This window comes from Bombina bombina, chromosome 3, assembly GCF_027579735.1.
Source record: "Bombina bombina isolate aBomBom1 chromosome 3, aBomBom1.pri, whole genome shotgun sequence".
NCBI lineage: Eukaryota > Metazoa > Chordata > Amphibia > Anura > Bombinatoridae > Bombina > Bombina bombina.
In genome coordinates, this window is record NC_069501.1 from 1,080,170,084 (window position 1) to 1,080,193,984 (window position 23,901).

General features: G+C 38.1%; 1 protein-coding gene across 1 annotated transcript in view; it reads left to right on the forward strand.

The window, feature by feature from the left end:
• The first annotated feature begins 6,269 nt into the window (after nt 1-6,269).
• The window catches only part of KCNRG (potassium channel regulator), a 69,643-nt gene continuing 52,011 nt past the window's right edge, over nt 6,270-23,901 (forward strand). Inside the window, exon 1 of the mRNA XM_053705028.1 lies at nt 6,270-6,944. Coding sequence (XP_053561003.1) covers nt 6,364-6,944 — 581 coding nt within the window. The 5' untranslated portion in view covers nt 6,270-6,363. The remainder of the gene's footprint in view (nt 6,945-23,901) is intronic.

A 23,901-nucleotide genomic window follows, 5' to 3' on the forward strand; every position in this document is an offset into this window, starting at 1 on the left:
TATGGTTTACATCCAAATTTCACACTACTTCCGAAGATTGACACCCCATGTCCTCAGGTGAATGATCTGGTTAATGACATTTCTGCTAACTTTTCTTCAATTCGTGAACATATTCTTCAGGCACAGGCATCACAACGCAGGTACTACGATCTTCGCCACAGACCTAGTCCTCAATATTCCGTAGGACAACAAGTATGGCTCTCCACTAAGAACCTCAAGATACCTTATCCTTGTAGGAAACTAGGTAAACTCTTTTTGGGTCCTTACCCTATCGTCAGGGTAAATGGTCCAACAACAGTTACACTCCAACTACCATCAACTTTTAAGATACATCCAACTTTCCATGTGTCTCTTATCAAACCTTGCAACCTACCCATAACAAATATTACATCAGAAGACCCAATACCTTCTGCTAATCTTGATTGCCAGTATGAGGTTCATAGCATACTGGATTCTAGACTACGTCGTGGGAATCTTTTCTATTTGGTTCATTGGAAAGGTTTTGGCCATGAGGATGATTCCTGGGAGCCTGCCTCGAACATATCTGCTCCACGTCTGATTTCCCTCTTCCATAGACGTAACCCTGATCGTCCTAGGCCTTGAACCTCGCTGTGGTTCTTTTTGTGGGGGGCTCTGTCAGGGTTACTGCTTGCTAATGATCTGTCCCTTTAAGAGCCTCCTATATCAAGCACTTCCCCCCAGCATACATTGCTGGTTAATTGAGAAAGGATTCACAGCACAAGCGTTACACTGAGAGTTTTCCTCACTCTCCAACAGCCTCATAAATTCTTATTTGAAGAGTTACTAATAACATCTCTTATTTTTCATTCCTACATCTAGCAGCTCTTCTACTCAATTCAACACTGGAAGATATTTCATACTATAAGGAAATCAAACTAACTCAACATCAAACCTTGAAGCATTTACAAGGTAACAGGATTCAAGCAGCTTCATACACAGCACAGCAAGTAGCGGTGACGTCATCAGCTGCAGCCGCAACCGCTCTCCCTCTGAGTACCACGCTGCTGTTCATAACAAACGGACAAGTAACAATTCCTGTGTTCTCAGGTCAGACCTAATTATTTTATTATTAATCGTTATCCTTACTTAATTTGATGAACTTTACCTGCCTAATTAAGGAATACTATATTTTACGTTACTGCTTAATTTGAACTGTTTGCATTATCAAATGCCCTGAAAGTAATACAGTTTATGAAGTTAATAAACTGTCACTTATTGGGCAAATAGTAATACATAATATGAAGCACTGACAACAAATTCATCAAGCTTCTTTTATGTTACAAACCTACTTTTGAGGAAATTGTTGGTTCTTATTTATAAAACAAAATTAAATGCTTGTTCAAATTGCTACAAATACAGACTATTACATTCAGTGTCCATGACTCTATCCCTATCTGGAAACCTAAAAAGGTGACCTTTGTCTGAGGAATCAAGAAACCCTTTGGTAAATTGATCCTCCAAACATGTCTTTTTAGAAAAGAGAATCTCAGAAATCTATAGTGTACCTTAATAAAGCCTTATGGATACTTCTATTATACTGCATAAAAATGTGATTATCAACATTCAATGAGACTAACATAATACTTAGCATCCTAATTTATAAATAAATTACTAGCTCCAAAAAAATCCTGTATGTTTCACAGACTCCACAATCCTTGACAAATATTTAGCCACCAAAATAAAGTCGCTAAAAAAGAGCACTGAATTACTGACTCAAGGCATGTATACAAACAGCATATAACAACTTTACTTAAAAAATACCCAATCCATAGCGGAGTGTCTTATATAATAAAAGTATATACTTACCGTGTAAGACACCCATACCAGCACTTTTTTTTTATGGTTCATACCAGACTGCTGATGTGACATGTCAAAAGTACTTTGCTTATATATATATATATTTTTTTTTTTTAAACTGTGCCAGACCGTGCCGGTGTCATGTGACATGCCAAGCTATTGCCATGTGCTGTTTTACATGTGCACTGTGGTGCAATGAATGCAAAGCCCTAACTCGGCATCCAGCCATTTCCACTGCATCAGAAAAGGTCCGACTGGGGTTACCACTGTTACCAGGTAACTGCTCTGGTTGTGGGGAGTGTTTCTGGGTAGGGCTGACTGTAACCGCATGCAGCTGGAGCGGCAGGCACGTGAGAATTTGAGCATCTGTGCAGCTGCATACACTGCTCTCTTCAGTCTTGAGGCTGTGTGACTCATCTCACACTGTATCCATGCAGCCTTGGACAGACAGCATTCAGTCTACTGGTCCCCTTAGCCCTGCTCTTTCTGCTGTGGCCCTAAGATCAACTAACTGAAGTTTGTTAGGGGAACAGTGCTTTGTAGAAAGGTGTCAGTGGGAAGAATAAGTGAGTGCACACACGCCCCTCCCCATACAGCATTGTCTAGTGCAGGGTGAGAGGGAACTTGTTCCTAGCAAAGAAGCGGCATGTGCTGCTGTGGCTGATGTATATTGTCATGCTGATACTTCACACATTAATGTAAGGTTTATTTTTATAGTTTTTATTTTCTCTCCGTCTCAGATTTTACAGCTTCCCATAGTAGTTCTGCTGTTCCAGTCAGTAAACTTATATTTGTCTGCACCTCCATGCTTCCTCCTCAGTCTTTACCTTGCTTTGCTCCTGTTGGCTGCCCTAAATTTCTTTAACCAGCAAACCTCACACCAGAATCACATTCAAAAGAATATTAAATGAATCCACAGTGGAGGAAATTATATATTTATTTACTTATTAGTACTGCTTAGGTCCAGTTTCACATATTGCAATTTATTTCATTTTTTTAAAATGATTAGCCCAGCAGTGGATGATCCACCGCTGGGCTAATAATAAAAATAAAAAAATTGATTTTGTTGTTTTTTGGGATGTTGGGGTGGAGAGCGAAATTGCGTGGGGTGGGGGGGGGGGGGAAAGAACATTTTTGCCCACACATACATTTGTATATATACACACATACATACACATATACAGTATACATTTATATATATATATATATATATATATATATATATCCACCATGTGTGTCTGCACTCCCAATGCTGTAGAGTCATCGACCAGGGTGCAAAGTCAATCAAGTACACAGTCTTTATCCAATAAGGGACTGCACTCGCTGGGTTTAGTTCAAAGAACCTTTTAAGTCTTTATTACGGTAATGTTTCGGGGTTCGCAGACCCCTTGCTCAGACCAGACAACAATGCAAGTGAACAAAGTGTGCAATATATAGCACTAGCCCCACCCATCACATAATTAGTGAACATTGCGCCAAAAACACAATCACCATGGTAACACATAAACAAGGCCTAATACCCATAAAACCAACATAAAACTACATACAATACAAATATCTAAAATTACCTCAATCATATTAGACAATAGTAAATACATATATTGAGTTAAATATATAGACATATGAAGGCTTGGTATAAGTCAGTGGTAATGTAAGCAAACAAGCATGAATTTTCAAACCACAGATCAAAGCAAGCACCATAGAAAAAGAATGTCTGTTTAAACTTGATGGTACATTACTAGAGAATCATCCCTGTGTCTAGACGCAAGGATCAACAGATCAGATGTAGTTGTAATAAACATACGAATACTATCACTGTAATGGCCAAAGGAGCCTAAATGTTATGTGGAAAAAATAACCTCTTGTAGGATCGCAAATAACCCGCTGCTGCGGTAGCAATGTATTTAGAATAAGGCCCAGATGAGACCTGTGTATGTATTAAGCTAAAAAATGCATCAGCTGTCTGTAGTGTATCAGGAACACTTATGTAGACCTAGGCAACAAAGAATAAAATGCAGTGTGAGTTTACTATGAGAGTGAGAGTACTTTTAAAAGTAAAGGGATGATATGGTATATGAAAAGGAGCAGGACTGGGAAGAGATCAAAGGGGAATGTGTTTGTGTGTATATACTGTATATATACATTTTTATATATATGTATGTGCATGTTTATATATGTATGTATGTGTATATATGTGTGTGTGCACGTACGCATATTTGTATGTATGCATATGTGTTTGTATGAACATATATATATATATATATATATATGTATGTGTGTGTGCGTGCGTGTATATATGTGTGTATGTGTGCAAAGTCGTTTGTGCTTAAAGGGATAGCAAAAGCCAAATTTAAACTTGCATGACTCCAGTAGAGTATGTAAGAGACACTGTTACACACAATTATAAATATTATATATATTATATATTTTGAATCTATTTTGAATCTATTGGGCCTGCTAAAAAATATATATACATCACTCAATGAAATATGACTTACATTAGTGTTTTACATTTAAGCAGCAAAAAAGATCAACAGGGTCAATCCATTTCAATAATTGTCAAGTTGGTTGCTTGATCATTATTTTGGGGTGATTACCTCTATGTATTGGTATCACAAAACCCCCAGTTTTTAAATGTTATTTTAATCGCGGCGGCCATCTTTGTGTCATGGAGCACGACAACTTTTAGATGTTTATGGAAATCTCAATATCTCAACTCAGGATGGCAATGCAAACATTTTAAAGCTGTATCTTGGATTGTGCATGAGATCAATATTTACCTGACCACTTATATTACAAGCACAGTGAGAGCACTAATGCCTTTGCATTATAAATATCGGGTGCACTAAAAAGGTTTCTTATCATCCACTTGTAATACAAAGTGTGCCTTATTGTGTTTGTGAGGCAAAGATAATGCTCCCATGCAATACATTGTGCTACAGTTGAATTCTAGCCCAGTATTTGTACTTGAAAAATGTCCTCTATAAATGTGATTGTGACGCAAAATAAATATTAGATTATAAAATAAAAATAAAAAATTCTCAATATGTTCCTATAGGAAACAAAAATATAGAAAATGACTTTCTAGTATCAATTATGAAAGCTTTGTGCATTATACATTATGTAGTGGCAGATGTGTTCCTACTTGATGGTGTATACATATGTAAAATAAATTACACATCTGTTGCATAAATACAATAGATATGTGCTCTGCACCAGAGATATAGGGGTCTATCACAAACATTTAGAAAAACATCAACTGATTTATATTTCTTTATCTTTGCTAAAATGGATATAGATGAGCCCTCAGTAGGTTGCAGTTTGCACAGATTGCTAATCTGATAAAAAGGAGGATGTTTTTTATTTTGTAATTTATTTTTTTACTGCAGTTTGTGTTTTGAACTATACTTATAATGATGCATCCATGTAAAAAAGCTTAAAGGGACCCTCAAGTCAAAATTAAACTTTCATTTTTCAGATAGAGCATGCCATTTTAAACAACTTTTCAATTTACTTCCATTAACAAAATGTGCACAGTTTTTATATTTTAACTTTGAGTCACCAGCTCCTACTGAGCATGTGCAAGAATTCACAGAATAAGTATGTATGCATTTGTTATTGACTGATAGCTGTCACATGGTATGTGTATGCATTTGTGATTTGCTGATGACTGTCACATGTACAGGGGGAGTGGAAAAAGACATAACTTAAAACTGTCAGAAAAATAATTCTACTACTCATTTGAAGTTCAGACTAAGTGCTATTACATTGTTTTGTTATCTTGCATTTGCTGATTATGCAAATCTACTGTATTGACTGGTCCTTTAAAGGGAAGTGAAAAGCAAAATTAAACTTCCGTGATTCAGACAGAGCATGCAGTTTTAAGATGTTTCAATTTACTTCTACTATCAAATGCACTTTGTTCTCTTGGTATTCTTTGTTACAAAGCATACCTAGGTAGGATTAGGCGCAATAGTGCACTTCTGTGAGCTAGCTGGTGATTGGTGGTCACACACATATACTTATTGTCATTGGCTCAGTAGATGTTTTCAGATAGCGCCCAGTAATGTATTGCTTCTCTGACAATGTGGTAATCCTTTTGTAGGGGATGAGCACATAGTTATATACAAGCACTAGTGCAGTAATGAGTTTAGAATGTTAGAGCATCCCCTTGTTGCACTTTTATATCCCTTTTAAACCTAGGTTTTTTTTAATGCCTGGAACTTTCCAAATAGTGGCAATTCTGTGGGTTGTATGAAGGGTTAAAACAAAAAATGCCATTAACTCTACACCTGTTTCAGTATTTTTGTGGCTTTATAGTCTTGAGTAGTGAATGTTTTATGTAAAATAGCTTTTACTTTGTTAGTGAACTGATGTCAGTAAACTGCCCAGGCAACTTGTAAACAGCTTTACAGCTCTGCTTTGTTGTGCGTATAGTTGCCTAGCAAAGATAAGAGTGGCATAATGGTAGCTCTGTATCTTGCACTCAACCTTAGTAACTTTAGTGTTCGTCTATAAAGAAAGTTCTCTTTGCACCTGAGAGAAATGAGTAATCAAGAGGTGGTCACCCTAAACGTGGGGGGCATGAAGTTCAGTACTCTTTCTTCAACCCTCCTGCGGTTTCCAGAGTCCAGATTTGCGCACATGGTAGATGGCAGCGATAGAGAGTTCAGAATGGTAAATGGACACTGTTTTATAGACAGAGATGGGACTCTCTTCAGCTACATCCTGGATTATCTGCGGACTTCTCAGCTGTCGCTGCCATCGGATTTCAGTGATTACGAGAAACTGCAGAGAGAAGCAGAATTTTATCAGCTCCCTAACCTGTCAGAGCAACTGAGCCAGGACAGCGTGTTTCGTCCTAGGTTGGAAATCCTAGAAGTTCGCTTTGTGGTGCAGGAAACCCATGCATTTTTCCGCCTTTTTTGCTCTTGTAACAGCACAATCGAGACGCTGGCGGACAGAATACTAATGTTTGCAGAGCAGCCGCTGGGGGGACAAGGCTGGAACTTCCCCTTCTCTTCTCAGAAGCCTCTGGTCCCTGTCCCTCTGCAGAGACCTTCGCACCATGACCTGGTGTTTCAGTGTGGAACAGACTTCTCCGCTGGAGAGCAGTTTGGAGCCAGGTGACAGCATTTATATTCCCATTTACTTAAATTGTTTTACTTAAAACTCTATGAGAAACAGTAACATTAGAGTTTATCTTACTGTGCTATATCATCTGACAAACACCCCGTCTGACAAACATCTCCAACACAGACAAGAATGAGAACACATTTAGTTCTAGCAGGTGTAATATTGCAAAGTGAGTTTAGTTTAAAGGGACATAAACCCCCCCCCCCCAAAAAAAAAAAAAAAATCTTTCATTATTCAGATAGAAAATACAACTTTAAAAAAAGTTTTCCATTGACTTCTATTATTAAATTTGCTTTGTTCTCAGGTTATTCTTTGTTGAAGAGATATCTAGATATGTAGTGTGCACATGCCTGGGGCACTACATGACAGGAATAGTGCTGCCATCTAGTGCTCTTGCAAATGTACAGCATTGTTGCAAAACTGCTGCCATATATTGCTGCAGAGAAGGAGCTTACATCCTTTCTTTTCAACAAAGGATAACAAAACAAAAATGAAGACAATTTGATAATAGACATAAATTGTAAATTTATTAAAAATTGTATTTTCTACCTGAACCATTAAAGAAATATGTTGGTGTTTTATGTCCCTTTAATACTACCTGCTGTAGAACCGGTTTAATGGGGCAACAGTGTAAAATATTTAAAGGGACCCTTAACACCTGACTTCTAATAATCCCAAAAACCTACTTTTTCTTATTAAACAAAATAAAGTAATCACTGCTGCCTATTTTATCTGTTCCTCTTAGCCCAAACTTTTGAAGGAGATTGTTTTAAAATACAGTGTTGAGGCAGTGCTTGATTTCCTATGTAAGCTGCCATATTGTAGCGTGCGTTACAGGGCTCAGTAGTCACATGATACACACACCATATTATCTATGCATACACAGTACTTAGAGGAAGGAATCACATCTCTCTCTCCCTGCAGCGTGTGAGCTGCAGTGTCTGAAAAGTTATTTCTCAGTGAGGGTATAAATATATTTCATAATTTCCCTGTTAATGTATATAAAACATGTTATGCAGAAATTTAAATAAAATACTTATAACTACTGTGTTTATGTTTTTAACTCCCCCCACACACACAGGTTTTTTCTCTCCTCAAACTCTGTCCGTAAAGTTTTATGCTCAGTAAGCACTTACCAGAGCCGGTTCCTGTGTTATTATTGTAAAACTACTGACTGCTCTGGGAGGGAGGGGGATAGGGAGGAGGAAGCTCCCACGGACTGCATGCTGCATATCATTAGTTCAAAAGACTTCTTCTTTTCATGACCTCTCCTCCTGAATGTAAATCACTAAGGACTGACACCCAGCATAAGACGTTTAGCAAGGATCGTATGCATTATCTATCTAGTGAGCACACTGCTAGCTAATGCATACGATCCTTGCTAAACGTCTTATGCTGGGTGTCAGTCCTTAGTGATTTACATTCAGGAGGAGAGGTCATGAAAAGAAGAAGTCTTTTGAACTAATGATATGCAGCATGCAGTCCGTGGGAGCTTCCTCCTCCCTATCCCCCTCCCTCCCAGAGCAGTCAGTAGTTTTACAATAATAACACAGGAACCGGCTCTGGTAAGTGCTTACTGAGCATAAAACTTTACGGACAGAGTTTGAGGAGAGAAAAAACCTGTGTGTGTGGGGGGAGTTAAAAACATAAACACAGTAGTTATAAGTATTTTATTTAAATTTCTGCATAACATGTTTTATATACATTAACAGGGAAATTATGAAATATATTTATACCCTCACTGAGAAATAACTTTTCAGACACTGCAGCTCACACGCTGCAGGGAGAGAGAGATGTGATTCCTTCCTCTAAGTACTGTGTATGCATAGATAATATGGTGTGTGTATCATGTGACTACTGAGCCCTGTAACGCACGCTACAATATGGCAGCTTACATAGGAAATCAAGCACTGCCTCAACACTGTATTTTAAAACAATCTCCTTCAAAAGTTTGGGCTAAGAGGAACAGATAAAATAGGCAGCAGTGATTACTTTATTTTGTTTAATAAGAAAAAGTAGGTTTCAGCAATTTTTATCAGGTGTTTAATGTCCCTTTAATTTAAAGGGATATTGTGCATGCACATCCCTAACTGAATGTTAAATATTTTAGAGTAAAAAAAGTGATAGGAACGTGCACATTATGCATGATTCAGATTTACTATTTTCAAATTTAGTTTGTTCTCTTGGTATCCTTGGTTGAAAAATAATATGTACATATCCTATACTACTGGGAAATACCTGGCGATTAGTGGCTACACACTATTCTTGTCATTGGCTCACCAGATGTTTTCAGATAGCGCCAAGGAATGCATTGCTGCTCAAGAGCTCACTTTAACTATGTGTTTAATCCAGGTGAAATAGTGCAATGATAAAAAAACATAGAGCATGCACTTTTTGCACTTTTATATCCTTTTAATTAAAAACTGATAAAATGTAAGATTACTGGATGAGTCTTCCAATTCCCATTGTGGTATTCGCTTGACTGAGAAAACCACAGCACAAGTCTGAGACAGTTTATTAAAAAAATGCCTGCAGCACGTTGTAAATATTCTGTTTAGATGAAAAAAATAAAATAAAGGGAAAGAGATGGGGAGCTACACTACAGAAAAAAGGGGGATCCCTAAATAATGATCGCGGGAGGGGTGGAAAGGGGGGGGACCACTACAGAAAAATAAAACATTTAAAAAAAAAACAAACATTTTATAGGTACTGAGACAGCTGCCAGTACCTAAGATGGCGGGCACTAGTTAGAGGGAGGACGTTAGGGAGCTGTTTGAGAGGGATCAATGAGGTCGGAGGGTAGGGGGAATTCGACATTGCCGAAAACAAAACAAAAAATTAATAAAATTAAAAAAAAATTGTTTAAATTATCATATTGGCAGACTGTCTGCCAATACATAAGATAGGGTGACCTGTGTGTGTGTGTGTGTGTGTGTGTGTGTGTGTGTGTGGGGGGGGGGGGTGAGGAAGGAGAGCTGTTTAGGAGGGATCAGGGGGTGGGAAGTGTTAGGTGGGAGGGTAATCTCTACACTAAAGCTAAAATTAAAGGGACAGTTCACCCAAAAATTGTCTCCCCTTTAAATTGTTCCCAATGATTCATTTTACCTGCTGGAGTGTTTTAAATTGTTTACCAGTAGCTCCTTTACCCCTATTTTGGCATTTGAAATAGCTGATTTAGCCTGTGGTATCCCAACCTATACTGAAAGTTTATATACTGGAGTATATTTTATTGAATAGCCTAAGTAAACACAGCCAGCAGAATAGATTACACTCTCAATGGGGGGCATGATCGTTAAGTAATAAAATTATAAATTTCCATTGTTCTCTCTAAGTATTGAGCTTTGGATTTCTAGAGAAATATAAGATAAGGAAGCAAGTCTGTGTAGATAAAAGTGATAACATAATGAGATCTGATATTACCTGAAGCTCAACCCTTTGCAACAGACTGTGGTTTAAAAGAACAAAACCAGCTACTTCATATACAAAAATAAACCCGAAAAATTAAATTTCTCATAAATTTTATGCTCTGCAGCTGGTATAACAAGTCATTGAAAATACATTCATATAAAAACAATTTTACAGTGTACTGTCCCTTTAACCTTACAAGCTACCTAAATAACCCCTTCACTGCAGGGAATAATAGAAGTGTGGTGTGCAGCTGCAATTAGCAGCCTTCTAATTACCAAAAAGCAATGACAAAACCATATATGTTTGCTATTTCTGAACAAAGGGGATCCCAGAGAAGCTTTTACAATCATATGTGCCATGATTGCACAAGCAATTAGTAAATCATTTCTGTGAGAAACCCAAAGTTTCTAAAAAAAAAAAAATGTACAATTTATTTTTTTATTTGATTGCATTTGGCAGGGAAATGGTTGCATGAAATATACCAAAATGGGCCTAGATGAATAACTTGGGTTGTTTACTTAAAATATATATATAGTGGAAATAACCAGGTCTAAATAAATTCTTCCTTGAAAAGGAAAGATAAAAATCTATCTTTGGAGACCCTGTCTGCTGACAATGGCTTAAAGTGAATGTAAAGTTTGTGGAACGAGTGCCTGGTTTTTAAAAATCCAATTAAAAACAGGGGCACTTTCATTCATTAAACGTTACATTTCACTGGTTTTGTTAAAATACTTACCTTTCCCTCTTGAAAGCCGCTCCAGGGCTTCTCCAGCCCGTCACAAGCCTCTTCATATGTCAGCAATGACGATTCCGGCATCCTCCAATCACGGCTTTCCCCCTGGGGAATCATTGCCTAAAGCAACGCCGTGATTGGAGGAAGGCCGGGATCGTCATTTCTGACGTAGAAAGAGGCTTGTGACGGGCGGGGGAAGCCCTGGAGCAGCTTTCATGAAGAAAAGGTAAGTACAGTATTTTAACAAAACGAGTGAAATGTAAAGTTTGATGAATAAAAATGCCCCTGGTTCATCAAAATTTACATTCACTTTTAAATCATAAAGCCTTCTGGTCAGTGCTGCTAAAGTCATATACTTAGCATAAAAAAAAAAAAAAATCACCTACAGATAACAACCTGAGGTGTTTGCGTCGGAAACTATAAGGGCATCCTAAGTAGTTCTGATCTCTGATGATATAGAAGAACCTGATAATGTAACTTTAGGATGGCTTTCAGACACAGAACATTTGCACATACTTGGAGGAGGTATAGCCACCACAACTACAGAGCGCACAAACCTTTACATCCTGGAGCAAAATCTAAAACACTCCCTTGTATTGAGGAAACAGAGGGAGAACAGATTTCTTTAGAGGCAAGAGCAGCATTAGACTGTTAGGATGCCGAATGTGATCTATTCAGGAATTGCAAAGCTGAACTGGAGCACAAGTGAAATAATCAGCTGATTACTAAACATGGTTATTTTACCTGCTCTAATTCATGGTAATCCTGAAAATCTGGCCTGTTGGGGAGGCCTGAGAACAGGTTTAAAAACAAGTGCTCTAAGGATAATGTAAGGTAGTCGGGACAAATTTCTATGCTCATTGAAATACACAGACAAATAAAATAAATGAAGACAGTCACCAGATTTCTTATTCTACTGTAAATACATGTTAAAATAGTAAATAAAATAGCTATTGCCACATAATAAAGTTTCCATAATTACTAGACCAAGTTTGAAAAATCTAAGTAATAAAGGTGGAATTAGTCTGTTACATGTGTATGTCCCCTGGCTATGATAAATCTCGGAGTGAGTGCATGAAAATGTCTTCACTTACATTAAGATGCACCCACTCTACAGTGCATACCAGCCGCAGAAATAACTGCTTCCAGTAGAAAACTGTAAACCTAACAGCGGAGGATCTGTGTTTGGAGTATATTGATGACCTAACAGGAGGAGTCTAAGGGACCGGTCTCCACGACTCCTGTGGCAGGCTTGTGACTAACTAGTCACTGGATGTAACTGTGTCACTGCTCAATAATCCAATCTCCCCCTCTGTCTGAAGTAGCAGCTGAGGGGAAAATGGGCCTCAAATAAGTCTGTGGACCCCTCTAAACGAAGAACCTAGAACACCTCAATTCTTCACCTTCCTCCTGTGGAGGCAATGATAAGGCTGGAATACCAGATAAGTGGGAAGGACCCTTAGAGCTATTGGAATTTTGCCTCCTCCTAGTGGCCAGGAGCTGAATCTCAGGAGTAATGGTTTGTGGACTCATCACTTTATGAAAGAAATATAAATAAATAAAACTATAGCCAAGACAGAAGCTGAACAAATGATAACAGGAAGAGGTGTAATCCTTGAACATATCTGTTACTTTTCGCTTTCTCTACGGATTTAAGCAATTTCTAGATCTTGGCCCATATTCCTGGGTAATACCAGACTCCCGTCCTACTTTGTTTGTCCACTTTCTTGGTTGGACATTATTAAGAGTAATATAGCTTTCTGAAGAATAGATATGTTTCTGATTAATTATACTCTTTTGGGAACAGAGATTAATAATGATATCAAGGATATTATAATCTCAGACCACGCTGTTATTGCTTTTCATTTAAAAATAAGCCTCTAAAAGAAAAACAAGCTGGGAATCTGTTTTCCCTACATTTAGATTTAGAAATTGGCTGATCCATAAGTGGAGGGAGTTTTATCATTTTAATGCTGCAGACTTTCCCAAAACATTTTGGGAAACCATTAAACGGATACTAAACCCAATTTTTTTACTTTCATGATTCAGATAGAGCATGCAATTTTAAGCAACTTTCTTATTTACTCCTATTATCAATGTTTCTTTGTTCTATTGCTATCTTTATTTAAAAAGCAGGAATGTAAAGCGTAGGAGCCAGCCCATTTTTGGTTCAGAACCTGGGTTATGCTTGCTTATTGGTTGGCTGAATGTAGTCACCAAAAAAGCAAAAGCTATCGAGGGTGCTAAACCTAAAATGGGCCGGCTCCTAAGCTTTACATTCCTGCTTTTTAAATAAAGATATCAAGAGAACAAAGAAAAATTGATAGCATAATTAAATTAAAAAGTTGCTTAAAATTGTCTGAATCATGGAAGAAAACATTTGAGTTTAGTTATACCTTTAAGGCCTTATGTAAGGGAGAAATTAAGGCATATTTGATAAAAAACATAATTTATGTAAGAACTTACCTGATAAATTCATTTCTTTCATATTAGCAAGAGTCCATGAGCTAGTGACGTATGGGATATACATTCCTACCAGGAGGGGCAAAGTTTCCCAAACCTTAAAATGCCTATAAATACACCCCTCACCACACCCACAATTCAGTTTAACGAATAGCCAAGAAGTGGGGTGATAAGAAAAAAGTGCGAAAGCATACAAAATAAGGAATTGGAATAATTGTGCTTTATACAAAAAAATCAAAACCACCACAAAAAAGGGCGGGCCTCATGGACTCTTGCTAATATGAAAGAAATGAATTTATCAGGTAAGTTCTTACATAAATTATGTTTTCTTTCATGTAATTAGCAAGAGTCCATGAGCTAGTGACGTATGGGATAATGATTACCCAAGATGTGGATCTTTCCACACAAGAGTCACTAGAGAGGGAGGGATAAAATAAAGACAGCCAATTCCTGCTGAAAATAATCCACACCCAGAATAAAATTTTTAATGAAAAAACATAAGCAGAAGATTCAAACTGAAACCACTGCCTGAAGTACGTTTCTACCAAAAACTGCTTCAGAAGAAGAAAACACATCAAAATGGTAGAATTTAGTAAAAGTATGCAAAGAGGACCAAGTTGCTGTTTTGCAAATCTGATCAACCGAAGCTTCATTCTTAAACGCCCAGGAAGTAGAAACTAACCTAGTAGAATGAGCTGTAATCCTTTGAGGCGGAGTGTTACCCGACTCAACATAGGCATGATGAAATAAAGATTTCAACCAAGATGCCAAAGAAATGGCAGAAGCTTTCTGGTTTTTTCTAGAACCGGAAAAGATGACAAATAGACTAGAAGTCTTTCGGAAAGACTTAATAGCTTCAACATAATATTACAAAGCTCTAACAGCATCCAAAGAATGCAATGATTTCTCCTTAGAATTCATAGGATTAGGACATAATGAAGGAACCACAATTTCTCTACTAATGTTGTTAGAATTCACAACCTTAGGTAAAAAATTCAAAAGAAGTTCGCAGCACCGCCTTATCCTGATGCAAAATCAGAAAAGGAGACTCACAAAAAAGAGTAGATAATTCAGAGACTCTTCTGGCAGAAGAGATGGCCAAAAGAAACAAAACTTTCCAAAAAAGTAATATAATGACCAAAGAATGCATGGGTTCAAAAGGAGGAGCTTGAAGAGCCCCCAGAACCAAATTCAAACTCCAAGGAGGAGAAATTGACTTAATGACAGGTTTTATACGAACCAAAGCTTGTACAAAACAATGAATATCAGGAAGATTAGCAATCCTTCTGTGAAAAAGAACAGAAAGAGCAGAGATTTGTCTTTCAAGAAACTTGCGGACAAACCTTTATCTAAACCATCCTGAAGAAATATAAGTCTTCCAGACTCTATAATATATCTCTCTAGATACAGATTTACGAGCCTGTCACATAGTATCAATCACAGAGTCAGAGAAACCTCTTTGACCAAGAATCAAGCGTTCAAACTCCACACCTTAAAATTAAGGTTTTGAGATCCTGATGGAAAAAAGAACCTTGAGACAGAAAGACTGGTCTTAACGGAAGAGTCCACAGCTGGCAAGAGGCCATCCGGACAAGATCCGCATACCAAAACCTGTGAGGCCATGCTGGAGCTACCAGCAGGACAAACGAGCATTCCTTTAGAATATTGGAGAATACCCTTGGAAGAAGAACTAGAGGCGGAAAGATATAGGCAGGATGACACTTGTAAGGAAGAGATAATGCATCCACTGCCTCCGCCCGAGGATCCCTGGATCCGGACAGATACCAGGGAAGTTTCTTGTTTAGATGAGAAGCCATCAGATCTATTTCTGGGAGTTCCCACATTTGAACACTCTGAGGAAATACCTCTGAGTGAAGACCATTCGCCCAGGTGCAACGTTTGGCGACTGAGATAATCCGCTTTCCAATTGTCCATACCTGGGATATGAACCGCAGAGATTAGACAGGAGCTGGATTCCGCCCAAACCAAAATTCGAGATACTTCTTTCATAGCCAGAGGACTGTGAGTCCCTCCTTGATGATTGATGTATGCCACAGTTGTGACATTGTCTATCTGAAAACAAATGAACAACTCTCTCTTCAGAAGAGGCCAAGACTGAAGAGCTCTGAAATTGCGCGGAGTTCCAAAATATTGATCGGAAATCTCACCTCCTGAGATTCCCAAACCCTTTGTGCCGTCAGATACCCCCACACAGCTCCCCAACCTGTAAGACTTGCATCTGTTGAGATTATAGTCCAGGTCGGAAGAACAAAGAAGCCCCCTGAACTAAACGATGGTGATCTGTCCACCATGTCAGAGAGTGTCGTATAATCGGTTTAAAGATATTAATTGAGATATCTTTGAGTAATCCCTGCACCATTGGTTCAGCATACAGAGCTGAAGAGGTCGCATGTGAAAACGAGCAAAGGAGATCGCATCTGATGCGGCAGTCCTAAGACCTAAAATTTCCATGCATAAGGCTACCAAAGGGAATGATTGTGACTGAAGGTTTTGACAAGCTGAAATCAATGTTAACTTCTCTTGTCTGACAAGGACAGAGTCATAGACACTGAATCTATTCTAGAAACCTAAAAAGGTTACCCTTGTCTGAGGAATCAATGAACTGATTGGTAAATTGATCCTCCAACCATGAACTTGAAGAAACAACACAAGTTGATTCGTATGAGATTCTTCGAAAATGAGAAGACTGAGCAAGTACCCAGATATCGTCCAATAAGGAAATACCAAAACCCTGTTCACTGATTAAGGAAAGAAGGGCACCGAGAACCTTTGAAAAAAATTCTTGGAACTGAGGCTAGGCCAAACGGTAGAGCCACAAAACTGGTAATGCTTGTCTAAAAAGAGAATCTCAGACACTAAAAGTGATCTGGATGAATCGGAATATGCAGATACACATCCTGTAAATCTATTGTAGACATATAATGCCCTTGCTAAACAAAAGGCAGGACAGTCCTACAGAAACTGAATGTTGGTATCCTTACATAACGATTCAATATTGATAGATCCGGAACTGGTCTGAAGGAATTGACCTTCTTTGGTACAATGAAGAGATAAAATAAAACCCCAGCCCCTGTTCCAGAACTGGAACTGGCATAATTACTCCAGCCAACTCTAGATCTGAAACACATTTCAGAAATGCTGAGCCTTTGCTGTGTTAACTGGGACACGGGAAAGAAAAAAATCTCTTAGCAGGAGGCCTTAACTGAAGCCAATTCTGTACCTTTCTGAAACAATGTTCTGAAACCAGAAATTGAGAACGGAATTGATCAAAATTTCTTTGAAGAAAACGTAATCTGCCCCATACCAGCTGAGCTGGAATAAGGTCCGCACCTTCATGGGTACTTAGGAGCTGGCTATAGGTTTTCTATAAGGCTTGGATATATTCCAAACTGGAAATAGTTTCCAAACTGATACCGCTCCTGAGGATGAAGGATCAGGCTTTTGTTCCTTATTGTGAGGAAAGGAACGAAAATGATTATTAGACCTAAATTTACCTTAGATTTTTTATCCTTTGGTAAAAAAGTTCCCTTCCTTCCAGAAACAGTTGAAATAATAATTTATTACCCTGGAAAGAAAAGGAAAGCAAAGTTGACTTAGAAGACATATCAGCATTCCAAGTTTAATCCATAAAGCTTTTCTAGCTAAAATAGCTAGAGACATATACCTGACATCAACTCTAATGATATCAAAAGATGGTATCACCAATAAAATTATTAGCATGATATAGAATAATAATAATGCTATAAAATTATGATCTGTTACTTGTTGCGCTAAAGCTTCTAACCAAAAAGTTGAAGCTGCAGCAACATCCGCTAAAAATATAGCAGGTCTAAGAAGATTACCTGAACATAAGTAAGCTTTTCTTAGAAAGGATTCAATTTTCCTATCTAAAGGATCCTTAAATGAATTACTATCTGCCGTAGGAATAGTAGCACATTTAGCAGGAGTAGAGACAGCCCCATAACCTTAGGGATTTTGTCCCAAAAAAACTCTAATCTGTCAGATGGCACAGGATATAATTGCTTAAACGTTTAGAAGGAGTAAAAGAATTACCCAAATTATTCCATTCCCTGGAAATTACTTCAGAAATAGCATCAGGGAGATTAAACACTTCTGGAATAACTACAGGAGATTTAAAAACCTTATTTAAACGTTTAGATTTAGTATCAAGAGGACCAGAATCCTCTATTTCTAATGCAATTAATACTTCTTTAAATAAAGAACAAATAAATTCCATCTTGAACAAATAACATAATTTATGTAAGAACTTACCTGATAAATTCATTTCTTTCATATTAGCAAGAGTCCATGAGCTAGTGACGTATGGGATATACATTCCTACCAGGAGGGGCAAAGTTTCCCAAACCTCAAAATGCCTATAAATACACCCCTCACCACACCCACAATTCAGTTTAACGAATAGCCAAGAAGTGGGGTGATAAAAAAGTGCGAAAGCATATAAAATAAGGAATTGGAATAATTGTGCTTTATACAAAATCATAACCACCACAAAAAAAGGGCGGGCCTCATGGACTCTTGCTAATATGAAAGAAATGAATTTATCAGGTAAGTTCTTACATAAATTATGTTTTCTTTCATGTAATTAGCAAGAGTCCATGAGCTAGTGACGTATGGGATAATGACTACCCAAGATGTGGATCTTTCCACACAAGAGTCACTAGAGAGGGAGGGATAAAATAAAGACAGCCAATTCCTGCTGAAAATAATCCACACCCAAAATAAAGTTTAACGAAAAACATAAGCAGAAGATTCAAACTGAAACCGCTGCCTGAAGTACTTTTCTACCAAAAACTGCTTCAGAAGAAGAAAATACATCAAAATGGTAGAATTTAGTAAAAGTATGCAAAGAGGACCAAGTTGCTGCTTTGCAGATCTGGTCAACCGAAGCTTCATTCCTAAACGCCCAGGAAGTAGAAACTGACCTAGTAGAATGAGCTGTAATTCTCTGAGGCGGAGTTTTACCCGACTCAACATAGGCAAGATGAATTAAAGATTTCAACCAAGATGCCAAAGAAATGGCAGAAGCTTTCTGGCCTTTTCTAGAACCGGAAAAGATAACAAATAGACTAGAAGTCTTACGAAAAGATTTCGTAGCTTCAACATAATATTTCAAAGCTCTAACAACATCCAAAGAATGCAACAATTTCTCCTTAGAATTCTTAGGATTAGGACATAATGAAGGAACCACAATTTCTCTACTAATGTTGTTGGAATTCACAACTTTAGGTAAAAATTCAAAAGAAGTTCGCAATACCGCCTTATCCTGATGAAAAATCAGAAAAGGAGACTCACAAGAAAGAGCAGATAATTCAGAAACTCTTCTGGCAGAAGAGATGGCCAAAAGGAACAAAACTTTCCAAGAAAGTAATTTAATGTCCAATGAATGCATAGGTTCAAACGGAGGAGCTTGAAGAGCTCCCAGAACCAAATTCAAACTCCAAGGAGAAGAAATTGACTTAATGACAGGTTTTATACGAACCAAAGCTTGTACAAAACAATGAATATCAGGAAGAATAGCAATCTTTCTGTGAAAAAGAACAGAAAGAGCAGAGATTTGTCCTTTCAAAGAACTTGCGGACAAACCCTTATCTAAACCATCCTGAAGGAACTGTAAAATTCTCGGTATTCTAAAAGAATGCCAGGAAAAAAGATGAGAAAGACACCAAGAAATATAAGTCTTCCAGACTCTATAATATATCTTTCGAGATACAGATTTACGAGCCTGTAACATAGTATTAATCACAGAGTCAGAGAAACCTCTTTGACCAAGAATCAAGCGTTCAATCTCCATACCTTTAAATTTAAGGATTTCAGATCCTGATGGAAAAAAGGACCTTGTGACAGAAGGTCTGGTCTTAACGGAAGAGTCCACGGTTGGCAAGAGGCCATCCGGACAAGATCCGCATACCAAAACCTGTGAGGCCATGCCGGAGCTACCAGCAGAACAAACGAGCAGTCCTTCAGAATCTTGGAGATTACTCTTGGAAGAAGAACTAGAGGCGGAAAGATATAGGCAGGATGATACTTCCAAGGAAGTGATAATGCATCCACTGCCTCCGCCTGAGGATCCCGGGATCTGGACAGATACCTGGGAAGTTTCTTGTTTAGATGGGACGCCATCAGATCTATTTCTGGAAGTTCCCACATTTGAACAATCTGAAGAAATACCTGTGGGTGAAGAGACCATTCGCCCGGATGCAACGTTTGGCGACTGAGATAATCCGCTTCCCAATTGTCTACACCTGGGATATGAACCGTAGAGATTAGACAGGAGCTGGATTCCGCCCAAACCAAAATTCGAGATACTTCTTTCATAGCCAGAGGACTGTGAGTCCCTCCTTGATGATTGATGTATGCCACAGTTGTGACATTGTCTGTCTGAAAACAAATGAACGATTCTCTCTTCAGAAGAGGCCAAAACTGAAGAGCTCTGAAAATTGCACGGAGTTCCAAAATATTGATCGGTAATCTCACCTCCTGAGATTCCCAAACTCCTTGTGCCGTCAGAGATCCCCACACAGCTCCCCAACCTGTGAGACTTGCATCTGTTGAAATTACAGTCCAGGTCAGAAGCACAAAAGAAGCCCCCTGAATTAAACAATGGTGATCTGTCCACCATGTTAGAGAGTGTCGAACAATCGGTTTTAAAGATATTAATTGAGATATCTTCGTGTAATCCTTGCACCATTGCTTCAGCATACAGAGCTGAAGAGGTCGCATGTGAAAACGAGCAAAGGGGATCGCGTCCGATGCAGCAGTCATAAGACCTAGAATTTCCATGCATAAGGCTACCGAAGGGAATAATTGTGACTGAAGGTTTCGACAAGCTGCAATCAACTTAGACGTCTCTTGTCTGTTAAAGACAGAGTCATGGACACTGAATCCATCTGGAAACCCAGAAAGGTTACCCTTGTCTGAGGAATCAAAGAACTTTTTGGTAAATTGATCCTCCAACCATGATCTTGAAGAAACAACACAAGTCGATTCGTATGAGATTCTGCTAAATGAAAAGACTGAGCAAGTACCAAGATATCGTCCAAATAAGGAAATACCACAATACCCTGTTCTCTGATTACAGACAGCAGGGCACCGAGAACCTTTGTAAAAATTCTTGGAGCTGTAGCTAGGCCAAACGGCAGAGCCACAAACTGGTAATGCTTGTCCAGAAACGAGAATCTCAGGAACTGATAATGATCTGGATGAATCGGAATATGCAGATATGCATCCTGTAAATCTATTGTGGACATATAATTCCCTTGCTGAACAAAAGGTAAGATAGTCCTTACAGTTACCATCTTGAACGTTGGTATCCTTACATAACGATTCAATATTTTTAGATCCAGAACTGGTCTGAAAGAATTCTCCTTCTTTGGTACAATGAAGAGATTTGAATAAAACCCCATCCCCTGTTCCGGAACTGGAACTGGCATAATTACTCCAGTCAACTCTAGATCTGAAACACATTTCAGAAATGCTTGAGCTTTTACTGGATTTACTGGGACACGGAAAAGAAAAAATCTCTTTGCAGGAGGTCTCAACTTGAAACCAATTCTGTACCCTTCTGAAACAATGCTCTGAATCCAAAGATTGTGAACAGAATTGATCCAAATTTCCTTGAAAAAACGTAACCTGCCCCCTACCAGCTGAGCTGGAATGAGGGCCGCACCTTCATGTGGACTTAGAAGCAGGCTTTGCCTTTCTAGCTGGCTTGGATTTATTCCAGACTGGAGATGGTCTCCAAACTGAAACTGCTCCTGAGGATGAAGGATCAGGCTTTTGTTCTTTGTTGAAACGAAAGGAACGAAAACGATTATTAGCCCTGTTTTTACCTTTAGATTTTTTATCCTGTGGTAAAAAAGTTCCTTTCCCACCAGTAACAGTTGAAATAATGGAATCCAACTGAGAACCAAATAATTTGTTACCCTGGAAAGAAATGGAAAGTAAAGTTGATTTAGAAGCCATATCAGCATTCCAAGTTTTAAGCCATAAAGCTCTTCTAGCTAAAATAGCTAGAGACATAAACCTGACATCAACTCTGATAATATCAAAAATGGCATCACAGATAAAATTATTAGCATGCTGTAGAAGAATAATAATATCATGAGAATCACGATGTGTTACTTGTTGCGCTAAAGTTTCCAACCAAAAAGTTGAAGCTGCAGCAACATCAGCCAAAGATATAGCAGGTCTAAGAAGATTACCTGAACACAGATAAGCTTTTCTTAGAAAGGATTCAATTTTCCTATCTAGAGGATCCTTAAACGAAGTACCATCTGACGTAGGAATAGTAGTACGTTTAGCAAGGGTAGAAATAGCCCCATCAACTTTAGGGATCTTGTCCCAAAATTCTAATCTGTCAGACGGCACAGGATATAATTGCTTAAAACGTTTAGAAGGAGTAAATGAATTACCCAAATTATCCCATTCTTTGGGAATTACTGCAGAAATAGCATTAGGAACAGGAAAAACTTCTGGAATAACCACAGGAGCTTTAAATACCTTATCCAAACGTTTAGAATTAGTATCAAGAGGACCAGAATCCTCTATTTCTAAAGCAATTAGTACTTCTTTAAGTAAAGAACGAATAAATTCCATTTTAAATAAATATGAAGATTTATCAGCATCAACCTCTGAGACAGAATCCTCTGAACCAGAGGAATCATCAGAATCAGAATGATGATGTTCAGTTAAAAATTCATCTGTAGGGAGAGAAGTTTTAAAAGATTTTTTACGTTTACTAGAAGGAGAAATAACAGACATAGCCTTCTTTATGGATTCAGAAACAAAATCTCTTATATTATCAGGAACATTCTGCACCTTAGATGTTGAAGGAACTGCAACAGGCAATGGTACTTTACTAAAGGAAATATTATCTGCTTTAACAAGTTTGTCATGACAATCAATACAAACAACAGCTGGAGGAATAGCTACCAAAAGTTTACAGCAGATACACTTAGCTTTGGTAGATTCAGCACTTGACAGCGATTTTCCTGTAGTATCTTCTCACTCAGATGCAACGTGAGACATCTTGCAATATGTAAGAGAAAAAACAACATATATATAAAGCAAAATTGATCGAATTCCTTAAATGACAGTTTCAGGAATGGGAAAAAATGCCAAAGAACAAGCTTCTAGCAACCAGAAGCAATAAAAAAATGAGACTTAAATAATGTGGAGACAAAAGTGACGCCCATATTTTTTCACGCCAAATAAGACGCGCACATTATTTGGCGCCTAAATGCTTTTTGGCGCCAAAAATGACGCCACATCGGGAACGCCGACATTTTTGGCGCAAAATAACGTCAAAAAATGACGCAACTTCCGGCGACACGTATGACGCCGGAAACGGAAATAGAATTTTTGCGCCAAAAAAGTCCGCGCCAAGAATGACGCAATAAAATGAAGCATTTTCAGCCCCCGCGAGCCTAACAGCCCACAGGGAAAAAGTCAAATTTTAAGGTAAGAAAAATGTTAAATTAAAATGCATTATCCCAAATATGAAACTGACTGTCTGAAAATAAGGAAAGTTGAACATTCTGAGTCAAGGCAAATAAATGTTTGAATACATATATTTAGAACTTTATAAACAAAGTGCCCAACCATAGCTAGGAGTGTCACAGAAAATAAGACTTACTTACCCCAGGACACTCATCTACATATAGCAGATAGCCAAACCAGTACTGAAACGAGAATCAGCAGAGGTAATGGTATATATAAGAGTATATCGTCGATCTGAAAAGGGAGGTAAGAGATGAATCTCTACGACCGATAACAGAGAACCTATGAAATAGACCCCTTAGAAGGAGATCACTGCATTCAAATAGGCAATACTCTCCTCACATCCCTCTGACATTCACTGCACGCTGAGAGGAAAACCGGGCTCCAACTTGCTGCGGAGCGCATATCAACGTAGAATCTAGCACAAACTTACTTCACCACCTCCATCGGAGGCAAAGTTTGTAAAACTGAATTGTGGGTGTGGTGAGGGGTGTATTTATAGGCATTTTGAGGTTTGGGAAACTTTGCCCCTCCTGGTAGGAATGTATATCCCATACGTCACTAGCTCATGGACTCTTGCTAATTACATGAAAGAAACAAAGATTTATCAGCATCAACCTCTGAGACAGAAACCTCTGAACCAGAAGAACCATTATCAGTATCAGAATGATGATGTTCATTTAAAAATTCATCTGAAAAAAGAGAAGTTTTAAAAGACTTTTATGTAAACTAGAAGGAGAAATAACAGACATAGCCTTCTTAATGGATTTAAAAAATAAAATCTCTTATGTTTATCAGGAACA